This window comes from Phaseolus vulgaris, chromosome 4, assembly GCF_000499845.2.
Source record: "Phaseolus vulgaris cultivar G19833 chromosome 4, P. vulgaris v2.0, whole genome shotgun sequence".
Lineage (NCBI taxonomy): Eukaryota > Viridiplantae > Streptophyta > Magnoliopsida > Fabales > Fabaceae > Phaseolus > Phaseolus vulgaris.
Window position 1 is genome coordinate 33,685,865 of NC_023756.2, and position 12,904 is coordinate 33,698,768.

Genomic DNA, 12,904 nt, shown 5'->3' on the forward strand with positions numbered 1-12,904 from the left:
GTCAACCGGCAGGAACAAATAGAAACTAATTTAGTTACCAATAATTGTTTTAGTCTTAAAAATAATATTTAATTTAGTGAATATAACAACTAATTATTTTTTGTCTCTATTTAAAATTATTGAATAGAAACTAATTTTAGAAACAAAAAATAATTAGTTGCGACTAAATTATTTGAGACCATTTCAAAAACTAAAAAACAAATTGGTTTCTAAATTAGTTTCTATTATTGTTAAATAGTTTCTAAATTGATATCTAATTAGCTACCAAAGTTTAGATTCTAAATTTGGTAGCAAAAACTTTGGTAGCTAATTAGATACAAATTTATAAACTATTTAACAATAATAGAAACAAAAAAAATTAGTCTCTAAAATGGTCTCTAATTTAGTCAATATAACAACTAATTATTTTTCATTTCTAAAATTGGTTTTTATTTAATGATTTTCTAGTAGTATAAAATATATTGTTTTCCTTTTTTTATCTTTTTTTAAAACTTTTATGTAAGAAACAAAACTACTTAAAATAATAACTTCAAATAACATGATTAATTAAAACACAAATATAAATATTCATGAAAAAAAAAGTAATATTAAAGGAAAAGAGAAAGAAATAACCTTGAATGAGAAGAGACAATGAAGAGAAGAAATACATTGCAATACAAATTATTTCATTGATAGCCATAGCGTCAAAGCATTTTCTAGATGTAAATGGTTTGACAAATGTTAAATGTTGGTCAATTGCTACCAACATGTGTCATGTTCAATTAATCCAATAATGATGTTTGTAATCGCTGGTCAATTGTTACAAACATGAGTCATGTTCAATTAATCCAATAATGTTGTTTGTAATAGCTTCTAAACCGTATTTGTGTTTTGTTTATAATGGCTTGTATTGTAAGTGTTGAAAGCCTCCTAGACAGGGCAGAGGGCAGAACTGAAAAAAAAATAAAATTGTTTCCACATATTAAGGATCAATGCAAAAGCTCTTTTCTTTCTTTGGTGTTAACTAGAGTATATGACTCAAGTTTCTGTTTCAAAATGTAAAATATTCATTTGTTGGTGCTTCATGTCTTTAAGTTATGGTTCAAAGCTGAAGCACCTAAGAGGTGATGGACTCAAAAACTATTGTGACAATTTAAGAACAATAAATGCACCGAATTAGTTCAAGTTTAATGTGTGTTAACATGAAGTACTGATAATATTATATTATTTTGGTATCAACCATAGATATCTTTTAAAATGAAACAACTTTGTTTAAACAAAGAGGGATTGCACAATGAAGTATGAACCATAACTCTCTCATTCATTACTGCTGACACTAAAAAATTTGAAGGTGGCATCAATATTTAAGAAGAATGCAAAAATACTCCTCCACTAGTCCATGCAGCTTTCATCCAAGATAGAACTTTTGATGTTAATCTTCCATAAACTGCAAATTTTGTGATAAATTCAGAATACATACATTAGTCTTGATGAGAAAAATTTTAGAGACTTGATTAAAACAAGAGAGAAGTTGTCCGAAAATTATCAAAACAGATCACGTTATCTATAAATTATTTATTACAAGTAAAATAATGATTTTCTGGAAAATTACTATTAGTTAAGGCACTGACTAATTCAAAAAATAGAATTGGACAAACTCAACGTTTAAATTTAAAATTAATGAAGACCAATTTGTGGTTGTGAAAGACTTAGAAGTGAAGAGACATAATGAGGCAAAATGATACAAATCAGCAATAGAAAGAATACATAATTAATAAGAAAAGTCGAACAACTTGATTGGTACCGAGATAAACAATATTAATCTAAAAAATAATACATTCTTATTTGATTTAAACCAAAACAGAGAAATAAACAGTAAAAAGTTATAAGAAATAAGTTATTGGAAAAACGTACCTATTAACTACCCTTTGATCCTCCTATGGCAGTTGGCAACGTTCAGTTCAGCCATTAGAAGTATATAGTCTGTGAGTCTGTTCAAGAATCTCATATAAGCAATTCTCCATGGCTGCCAAAATAGTATTGACCCAAATAAGCCCCAAAAGCCTGCAAAGAAACCTAACCCCAAGCTCATGTATAATGCTCCATAGAAAATTGAATTGTCTTCTTCACCATCAATCCCTTGTTCTTGAGGTTTTTGTGTTGTCTTGTCTCCAGGACAACTTTTGTTGAGTTGCTCACCACAAAGATCAAAATTTCCTTCAAAACAAGAGGCGTCAAAGGTTTGCAACTGTCTTCCCCAAGGGATTCTTCCACTCAGATTGTTGTTTGATAAGTCTAACATTCCAAGACGATCAATGTTGGAAAGAGTGGAAGGAATATTACCAGAGAAGTTATTTCTTGATAAGTCAAGAAATTCTAACAAACCTAAATTTCCAATTTCGGAAGGAATTTCTCCATGAAAGTTGTTTCTTGATAAATTTAAAGAAACCAATCCAGGTAAATATCCAACCTCTTTGGGTACTTCGCCAGTTAAATCATTACTTGAAAGGTCAATGCTCTTAAGAAGAGTCTCTGGATTCCAGAACTCGTAATCCTGACCTTTCCACATTAGAAACACGTTAAAGTCATAAATATCAAAGTTAGCCTCTAAAGCTGATATTTTTCGTTTCCTTTCAATTTGTCTTGGAATTAGGCTCCTTTCCTTCAATGCAGTAAAATTCATCATACATGTTGGAATTCCTCCAGATAAGTGATTCATCGAAAGATCCAAAAGATTAATTTTTCCCAAGTAACAAATTTGGACAGGAACACTTCCAGTGAAGCGATTTATTCGCATGGTCAAGATTTTCAACTCTTGTAGATTTTCTCCAATAAATGAGGGTATTGGACCAGACAAAAAATTTCGACTCATGTCAAATATAATCAAACTAGCACAACTCTTCAGTGTCAAAGGTAGCTCTCCAATTAAATTATTGTTTCGTAAGACCAAAGCTTCCAAATTAACAAGAGTACCCATGGACTTTGGAATCTCTCCTGATAATTTATTATTGCTCAAATCAAGAAATTCTAACGAATTTAAATTTTCCCAACAGTCGGGAAGTTGTCCCATTATTTGATTATTTGCCAAATCCAAAGTGCGGATATTTGGAGTTGCTATTTTTCCACACACGAATGCATTTATATCCGAAATATCATTGTTGGAAAGATCCAATGAGTCAACTTGTGACAAAAAAGCCGGAATTTCTCCTTCAAGTTTATTTGAATTTAGAATGAAAACAATTGTCAAATCATCATTATTAAGCTTGATTGGTAAATCTGGAATGGCACCTTTGAGACTGTTGCAAGAAATATTCATCTCACTTATAAACTGTAACTTGTTCCAAAACCAATGTGGCACAAAGTCATCAATCCCCGCATCAGAAATATCTAGAAAGGTTAACTGACTTTGAGTCTGGAGCCAACTTGGGAAGCTAGGACCCAACTTGCAAGAAGCTAGTCCTAAACTAAGTAATTGGAAAGGTGGAAGCCAAGTTGTAGCAAACTTTAGAGACAATGAGTTGTCGGTTAAGTCCAACCATACCAATTTAGACAAGTTTGTGAGATGGAATTCATTGACTTCACCCTTGAAGTAATTCTCGTTTAGGAAAAGACACTTCAACTCATATAGCAACCCAATGCTTTTGGGTATTTCTCCAGTTAACTGATTGTTGGAAAGATCTAAATACCTCAAAGATGTAAAGACTAAAAGATTAGGTGGCAGCATTCCGGTAATCCGGTTGAAAGATAAATCTAGAGTTTGCAATGAAGAATTTTGAATGAAGCTAGGAAGTTCCCCACTGAAGTTGTTGTAACTAAGGGATAAACTTTGCAATGTGCTTATATTCCCAAGGGAAGATGGAACCTCACCTTGCAATTTGTTATGAGAGAGGTCAAGATATTCAAGAGTGTTAATCACTTCCCCAAATCCACTTGGAATGGGACTTTCAAACAAGTTATCCGAAAGATCAAGGCTACGAAGATTGGCAGTGTAGTTAAAAATCCAATGAAATATAGCTGGTGATTTTAATAGATTAGAGGAGAGATGAAGAGTGAAAAGTGAAGGCAGGGACATTTTAATGGAAGCAGACGACATAAGAAAGCTTTGGTCAATAAGGTTGCAATGATTCAGATGAAGTTCTTGTAGTTTGGAGCTGAAGTTGAACAATAACTGAAGTGCTGATGAAGTCAAAATATTATGAGAGAGATCAAGGATAATAAGAGAAGTGGAAAAGTTGAAATCAGAACGAAACAAAGATGAAATATCATTATCAGAAAGACTGCAATTAACAAGCCTCAACTCCCTTAAGTTTGGTATAAGCTCATTGATCATATGACAAGAGGAGCCAAAATCAGGAAACGATGTCAAGCTTAGTGTTCTTAATGAAGAGAGAGAAAATAACCAATTTTCATCTTTTATTTTAAGACCAGAACGACCACCAAGTCTAAGAGTGTGCAAGAGAGGAAGATTTCCAACCTGAAAAGGGATAGCTCCAGAAAATGATTTTTCACCAAGATCAAGATACCTCAAGTGTGACAGATTTCCAAGTTGATAAGGGATTTCTCCTTGGAGATTATCATTGTCACTTAGATCTAGATATCGTAATCTTGTAAGCTTCCCAAGTTCAGAAGGGATGGTTCCCTGAAGATTTGTTTCTTTAAGATCAAGATACTTCAACTTTGAGAGATTTTCCAGTTGAGAAAGGATTGCTCCGTCGAGAGAATTTTCTTGAAGATCAAGATACTCCATCTTGAAGAGATTTCCCAATTGAGAAGGGATTCCCCAAAAAAAGTTCCCATATGATAGATTAAGATATCTTAAGTTTTTGAAGGAGCCCATTTGCTCTGGGATTTGACTGCCACTAATATCAAGATGAGAACTAAGATCCAAATATTCCAATTTTTGCAAGTCAACCAATAAAGTGAGATTGAATGGACCAATCAAATAATGCATAATTGAGCCACGAAGATCAAGTACTTGTACATGAGCTGTTACATTGTTGCATTGAATGCCTTTCCATTTACAACAATCTGTGTTATTTTCATCGTCCCTCCACGTTGAGAGCATGCCATATAAATCTAGGACACTTTGTTTGAAATTGAGGAGTGTTTGTCTCTCCCTCTCTCTGCATTTCACATATGAACTCTGTGATGGGGAGTTGAATCCGAGAATGGAAACTTTGGTATGCGTAAGGCACACAAACACCAGGAACAATAATTTGAGCAAGTAACTGGCCATAGCGTTGTGTTATGCTCTAAACCTTGGTATGAATAAAAGAGCAAACACAAGCATTACAAATATGATTTTCTCCGCAAGAGGATATAAATAGTTGGCATACATGATGCTTAATTTCTTGGCCATGTCTTTATTGACTTTGCAAGTGAAGTAAGGAAGAAAGTTTCAAAGTTCAAATTTTGTAAATGAAAGGAAAAATAGATATGAAAATCACATTAACTTTAAAACTAAAACTAATCCATTTAAAAAATAAAGCATGATGAACTAAAACAAATGGAAATTATCATTTTGTATATGCATGTAGGAAATTAACCCACAGCCAATAATTATATAAGCTTCGTTGTTAGGACTCCTACGGTTATGTGAAACCAAAAAAATAAATAATTATCTTATTATGTCCTTTATATTTTTCAGACATTTTAATTTAATGATCTTATAATTGTTTTCCTACTTTTGCAATATTTATTATGTCACGCTCCCATATTAAATATTCTTGAAATAACGATTCTTTTAAAAAAAATTATATAAAAATTAATAAATATATGGATAAATATTCAGTTGACTACATAATTCATTTTTAATACAATAAGAGTAAAAAAGAAAAATCTTAATACAAAAATATTATTTCCGTTATTTTGTTTGAACTCTGGTAGTGGTTAAGGTAGTTAAGGAAATATTTGATTTATTAATCATTAACTGTGTTTAAATAAAATTAAAGTTTGTGTGTATTAATTTTTTTTATTATATTAAAAATAAATATATCAATATTGTTATACTGAACTCACTATTTACCTTAAATATAAGAGTTAAATTGATTATAGTAGTATTTTAGTTAAAAAGAATAAGATCCCCTTCGTTAAAATCCATTTATCCTTTTCTTTTCTTTTTTTCATTAATTACAAGAAAACATGAAATTAGTTTTTAAATAATAGTCTTGGGTTAATTTTTTTAAAAGTTTAAAAACATAAAATTATTTTTACATTACAATAATCTAAATAATTGGTAGTTAAAAATGTAGCTAATTAGATATTAATTTAAAAATTATTTAATAATAATAGATATTAATTTAAAAATTAATTTATTTTTAGTCTTTAAAATATCTCTAATTTAGTCACTATAACAATTAATTATTTTTTTCTCTAAAATTAATTTTTATTTAGTAATTTTCTTGTAGCGTTAATTTAATTTTATATTATGTAAAATATATGTCGGTTCAGAAATTAAATATTATGTAATTGTAATAAAATTTTAATGATATATGATATTATTTAAATAATATATCTATTTTTATTTTAAATTTATTTTAGTAAAACATACTTATTTAATATTCAGAATATTAGAAAACAACTAAGCATCCTTAATCATCTCGCCCTCTCTAACACAAACTTCCGCTGTCTACACCACAAAATGGGTTATATCATGTAGAAACCATATTCCCAGCAAGTCTTCGTCTTAACAAGATCACATAAACAACTTTGAATGCATTATTTGTTGATTTTCCAAGTCCTATAACCCTAAAATATGGGTTAGAAAATTAAGCACGTCAATCACATCAATTCATTATCGTTGTGGAAAAACTGTCATCACCTATTAAATTTCTGTACTTTCGTTGAATGTTGATTGATGCATGGCTTCATCACGGGAGACTTCAACTTTACTGGAACACGTTGCCTGCAGATAGCCTCGTTTTCATTATGAAGTGTTTCCTATTAGGTTCTCTTTGGATTGAGGAGAAAATTTGAGAGTAGGATTTGGAGTGATTTGAGAAGAAAGTGTAAAGAAAGTGAGGTTGTTTGGATTAAAGTATATTAGAGTGAATTTGTAAGTAAAGTTTATTGAAGTTTGTGAGTGTTATGATAAGATTTTTATTTATTTTTAAATATATAAAATGTAAGTTTACAAATTTATCCTTTCTTTAAAAAATATTTAAATAATAAAATATGAGACTTTTTGTATAAATTATAGTTAATTAAAATTTTATAAATATATATAAAAATATTTTCCTAAAATCAAATCAAATAAAAATAAAAATTAATTTTTATTATTGTTGTAACACCCCATAATTTACATATAACTATTATAATAAAAGTTCTACCAGATTCTATACAAACTTGGAGTTTTTCAAAACATTCGTAATACATTATTAGGATTTGTAGAAATACAAATATTTACATATCCATAGCTCAAAAATAAAACTCTAAAACCTATAAGGCTGTCCTACACCTATATGGTCATCTGCTTGTGTACATAGTACAGTCATCGCAATTCAAACACAACACAAAAAGTAAGGGTAAGCTAGTGCAAAGAAAATCCATAACATAATTCATGAAAATAGAACCAATTTAGACTAATAATTTATAAACATTTCTTTAAATGATTTCATGTAAAATTTCAATACCAATTCTATCATTCATATAGACCACACATGGATCTATTTTCAATCATAATCATTGGATTTCATTTCAATCCCACTTCTTCTTCCGGAAGACTCATTAAGTATGCCCCTACCAGAGACTAACACCTGATCCAAAGATTACCAGCGAATCCAATTGAAAGGATCGGGGTAAGTTCAAACATCCAATACCAAGTGTCTACAGTGGGACCTAGTGTGTATGAACTCCCTCTCAGCTTCTCACCATCTAATATCTTAGTCTACATGGCTTAGATCATTAGTGAAGCCAAAGGATCTCCGTTAAACATAGGCTTTTCATACTTAACGTACCATCAAACAACAACTCATACATTATCCCAAATGTATGACATCAATTTCATACAATTTACATCATTCGTATATAATACATATCATTCAATCACATAACATTTAAAAATTCATGTCATTCCAGAACTTTTCCAACGTCAAAAACAATATTTAACTCTCAGACTATCAAAATAACACCCCTGCAAGAGAAATTCAATATTGGGACCACGTCCCTTCCGCATTCAGATCTTCTATCCTAGGGTACTATTAAAATTTAAATTTAGCTTCCCTTACCTCAATTGCTTGCTTTCCAAGCAACTTTTAGAATTTTATTCCCCACACAAAAATTCAGTATATAGTAGAATAAGTTGAGAGGCTTAAACTTCTCAACTGACCCCATCAAGATTGATGACTAAATCTTAAGGAAAAACAGATAATAAAAGATATGTAAAAATGAACTTACTTTGTTTAAAAATCTAATCGGGTAGAAATGTTCCTTAACTCCTCAGCTACAGCGTGGTCCGATCAGATTCTAGAATATATGAAGATTGAGAGAGAAAATTAAGAAAAAGAGAGATAAGAGAATATGGAGAGAGAGAAAAAAAAGGAAGAAAATGGAACGGAGGGGTCTGTAGCTATTTTTAAAACGTTGTTACAATTCTTAATATTATTATTTAATAAATTTATTTTAATTATTATTAAGTATGTAATTTATATTTATTTTTATTGTTTATAATTTATTATCATTATAGTATATATATATATTTTTTTTTTTGTTATTTTATAGGTATAAAAGGTCAAGGGTAATTTTGACTTTCTCGTAATATTATGTAAAACTTTTTTGGTTTCTTTGCTTTTCTTCGCTGTAGATAAAAGATTGCTTTTACTACTTTTCTGCAAGTCATTGTTTTTCTTTCCTCACAAATGAACAGATACAAATGCACATTTTAATCGCTTTTCAATCTGAGCTCGGATGCAAACAAAGCATTAGTGTATTTCTTCGTTATTCATGTTACATATGCCAGGATTCTAAAGTTGAGTTTCTTTGTCTTTCCACTTCACCAATTCTATGCCAATCACTTATCCAAACACGCACAGTAATTGTATTTTCATTCGAGTGGAGTAATTACCTGAATCCAAATAGTAAAGAGAAAGTGGGAAAGGAAAGAGAAGAAGAGAAAGAGAATTCAAAACGAATTTATTTGAATGGAGAAAAAATGAGAAGAAAGTATATTTAAATTTATTTTAATATATTATAAAAACAAAATATTAATATTATTTTATTATTTAATACTTTTTGTGGTGAAATGTATGCTCCCTCTCTCTCATATTGCTATTATATTTTTGTAAGGAGTTGACAACATTTATCTGTTAATAAAGTTTGTTTATAAATATCATAAAGACAACATTAATATTGTATAGTTATTGTGTGTAGCAATAAAATAATAATGAATATCTTAAAGGATGAGAGTTGGTAGTTGGGTTCTCATGATGTGGGAAGTGAAAGGGTGGAAACTTTCCAAGTTGACCCGTTTCATTAAGTAGAGGATTGGGCACCACTTTGAAGGGTTGTTACTCGTAACTCGACTTTCTCTCCACGAGGACCTCGGCGTGGGAGTATGTCGAGATTCCTTCCATGATGATCTAGGCGTGTAGGTAAGAGGAGAGTTCGCTCTTGTCGGACAGAAAACTCGGGTGAGAGTGGTTGGGATTCTACCGTATACTTGGTGAAATTTTTACCGCCCTGAATGTAGTCATCATCCCTTAGGGTGAGTTGATCATCTAATGCCTGAATTGTTCGACTTCCCTTTGGGGTTTCTCTTTCAAGGGCATTGTGTGTTTCTCCATCTTGTCCAGTATTTGATCGAGGGCGGTCTCTATTGTTTTTTTTTCATGTTTTCCTCATTCCTTCGGAGTATGACCTCTAATTGGGCATTCATGTTTTTTTGTGAGAGGTTCAGTGTTACAGTGGTCTTGGGGTAGTGTTTTATCAGAGCCCTAGGGTAGACGCCAAATGTTCTTATTGAAAATGTGTTTGAAAGATGTTGTAGCGAGGATCTCCATATCCTTCTACAAGTGAACCTTGATATCCCTTTAAACATCCCTTTTATTCGTCGGTATACCAGATTGTTAAATATTGGTGTGCCTTCCTAGTGTCGAAGGTGGTAAAGAGGTCAATATACCCTCTTGTGTGGACTCTTTCCCCGAAAAACCCGAGCAGTGGGTCGGGGAAGGATTGTATCTGCGACTAGTGCGTCCAACATTGATTGATATTGATGCCCATATAAAATTCATTTATATCGATTTCTCGCATATAAAATTATTAAGAAAGTCTCTTAAATATTGATTCCTCACATATTTATAAAATCTCTTTATCGTTACAATTAGATGTTGATAACAATTAATATTTCAAATCTATTCCTAACATTTAAATATGTTAAGCATTATCGTTTAGGTTAGAAATTTATAAGTACTTTTCAGTCAAATCTAAGGATCAAAATCATGGTAAACAAGCCTTATGAATAAAACGACAATACCAATCATCAATCAAGAACAAAATATTATATTTAAATATCACCTCAATACATAAGAGTTTGAATAGATTACTCCCAATCCCAAATGGTAGAATTATCCACCCATGTTGGTCATTACAAGCATGAAAAGCAAGAAAAGAAGATTCAGGATGTTTCTCCTTGACGGTTGCCTCATCTAGGGTTTTCTATCACCTTCTCTTCTCCCAATCAATTTCTGGAATTTTGCCTCACGCCTCATATTTAACTTAGTTGGGCTTGGGATAAGTGACTTCTTGCCTGGGCATGATTGGGCTCGCTTGGGCATGATTGAGCTCGCTTGGGCAAGTTGGACGAAAATTATCAACCCATCGTCTCTGGAGTAGTCTCACTTGGGTGAGATCCTTTGGGAGGCTTCTGGCTTAGGCGAGTTTGGGCGAGTGTTGGAACGTTCCAGGTTTCCATTTTTTATCTTGTATATTCTCCTTTTGCTCTTTTATCTCCATTTTTTCCTAGAATATGAAATTAACATAAATTTCAGAATAAATCATTCTTATTCGTATCATAATCACAAAATATGTAAAAAAGTTTAAATTAAAAAATTAGAGGTTAAATTATAGTTATTTTATCAATAAATATACATAAGTGCCTATATTTTAATATGAAATATTACTAAAATATGACACTTATTAGGCATCCAATTGCATATTTCATTGAAAAATTACATGTTGCAACTCTTAATTACCCCACCTATGATTAAGAGCTCTACGCACTTGTGATGGCCCTACAGACTTGGGAACACTACCTAGTGTCTAAAGAATCTGTCATTCATAATGAGTCTTTGAAGTATCTTAAGGGACAACATAAGTTGAACAAACGCCATGCAAAGTGGATGGAATTTCTAAAGCAATTTCCATATGTTATCATATACAAGATGGGTAGTACAAACATTATGGCAGATGCTCTATGATACAAACCCAAGCAAGCAGCGGATAACTAGGGACAAAAGCACCTCACAAAAAGGTCAGTCATCTCAATATGCAAAGTTGGGCCCCACCAAACCTCGAGGAAGCATCAATAGAAGAAGAAGCTACAAACCAAAGTATCAGAAGTTCTTCCTGCTGGTCTTCTTAAATGTTTAGAAAATGCTGTAAATAAGTTGGGCTCATTTGAGGGGTCCAAATAGTATAAATAAGCTAGAATAAAGTACCTTTAGCATAATAGGGAATCTGGGTAGCATTTTAGCTTGTTCTTGGCCCTTTAGGAAGACTTTTTGACCTAGTTTCTAGAAGGACAGGCCTAGGATGCGGGTTTAACTTAGTCAAACCCTAAGGATGCCCATTTTTTCACTCTTCCCATCCTACCCCTTAAGCTTGCTCTCCAAGGCTCCTTCACCTATAAATAAGGAGGCTTATCTCATGTATTTAGATGTTGAATGAAAAGTAAAGTTACTATACACAAATTGTGTTAGAGTGTGTGAGCATTGTCTCCCTAAACCTATGTCTTATCTTGTGAGAATTTGAGAGCTCTCAAGTGGCAACATTCACACTTATCTTCGAGCAAATCACCAATCCAAGTGGCATGTTTCACCCTCTCAATTTCATCTCCTAAGTTTCCTTTCACTCACCTTTTTTTTTTCCATTCCATTTCCATTCCAATTTCAATTCCAAAATATGACTTGTTCTTGTTTTTGCTCCTTGAATTCAATTTGGCCATTTATGTTTGCTTAGCTTTCCTTGGTTTAATTCCGCACCTATATTGGCATTCATTTTCACCTTTAATTGTGTTTTTTCTTTTGGCCTTATTGAAATGAACCTTCACATCTACTTAACACTTGTTAAGTTAATGTCCAGTGAGAATTATCCTTAGGTTTTTTCACTCTTAATTGTTTAACAATCTCAATCTTAAATCTAAAGTTTGATTTGCCCTATTTTCTAAACTTGGAACCCAAATTCTTGGATTTGAAAACATACCTGAACTTTATGAGAATGATCAGGATTTTGCATCCAGCTTTGCTAGCTACAAACTTAGAACACAAGTAGATTTTTTATATTTCTGAGGGATATTTGTTTAAAGAAGGAAAACTTTGTATACCTCAAGGAACATATAGAAAACTCCTTGCCAAAGAGTCACATGAAGGAGGTCTTATGGGTCATTTTGGAGTTGATAAAACTCTAGATCTTTTAAAAGGAAAATTCTTTTGGCTCCATATGAGAAATTCAGAGACATTGTCATAGATGTATCTCATGTTTAAAATCTAAATCTAAGACAATGCCTCATGGAATTTATACTCCTTTACTTCTTGCTTGTGCTACATAGGAAGATATTGGTATGGATTTTATCTTAGGGCTTCCAAGGACACAAATAAGTTTTGATTCCATCGTTGTGGTAGTGGATAGGTTTAACAAGATGACTCATTTTATACCCTGCCATAAAGGGGATGATGTTAATAACATCTCCAAACTCTTCATTAGAGAAATGGTT

The 12,904-nt window shown here is 31.8% G+C and overlaps 1 protein-coding gene across 1 annotated transcript; it reads right to left on the reverse strand.

The window, feature by feature from the left end:
• Positions 1 to 1,279: 1,279 nt before the first annotated feature.
• Positions 1,280 to 5,297, reverse strand: LOC137836481 (receptor-like protein EIX1). Its single transcript, XM_068645172.1, has 2 exons — positions 1,894 to 5,297; positions 1,280 to 1,426 (listed from the first exon to the last, which is right to left on the reverse strand). The coding sequence occupies exon 1, from the start codon at positions 5,213 to 5,215 to the stop codon at positions 1,901 to 1,903; it is 3,315 nt and encodes a 1,104-aa protein (XP_068501273.1). The 5' UTR covers positions 5,216 to 5,297; the 3' UTR covers positions 1,280 to 1,426; positions 1,894 to 1,900.
• Between the last annotated feature and the right edge of the window lie 7,607 nt (positions 5,298 to 12,904).

What these genes read in the sequence shown, in the direction of transcription:
- LOC137836481 (XM_068645172.1), bottom strand. Translation starts at nt 5,215, where the DNA reads ATGGCCAGTTACTTGCTCAAATTATTGTTCCTGGTGTTTGTGTGCCTT.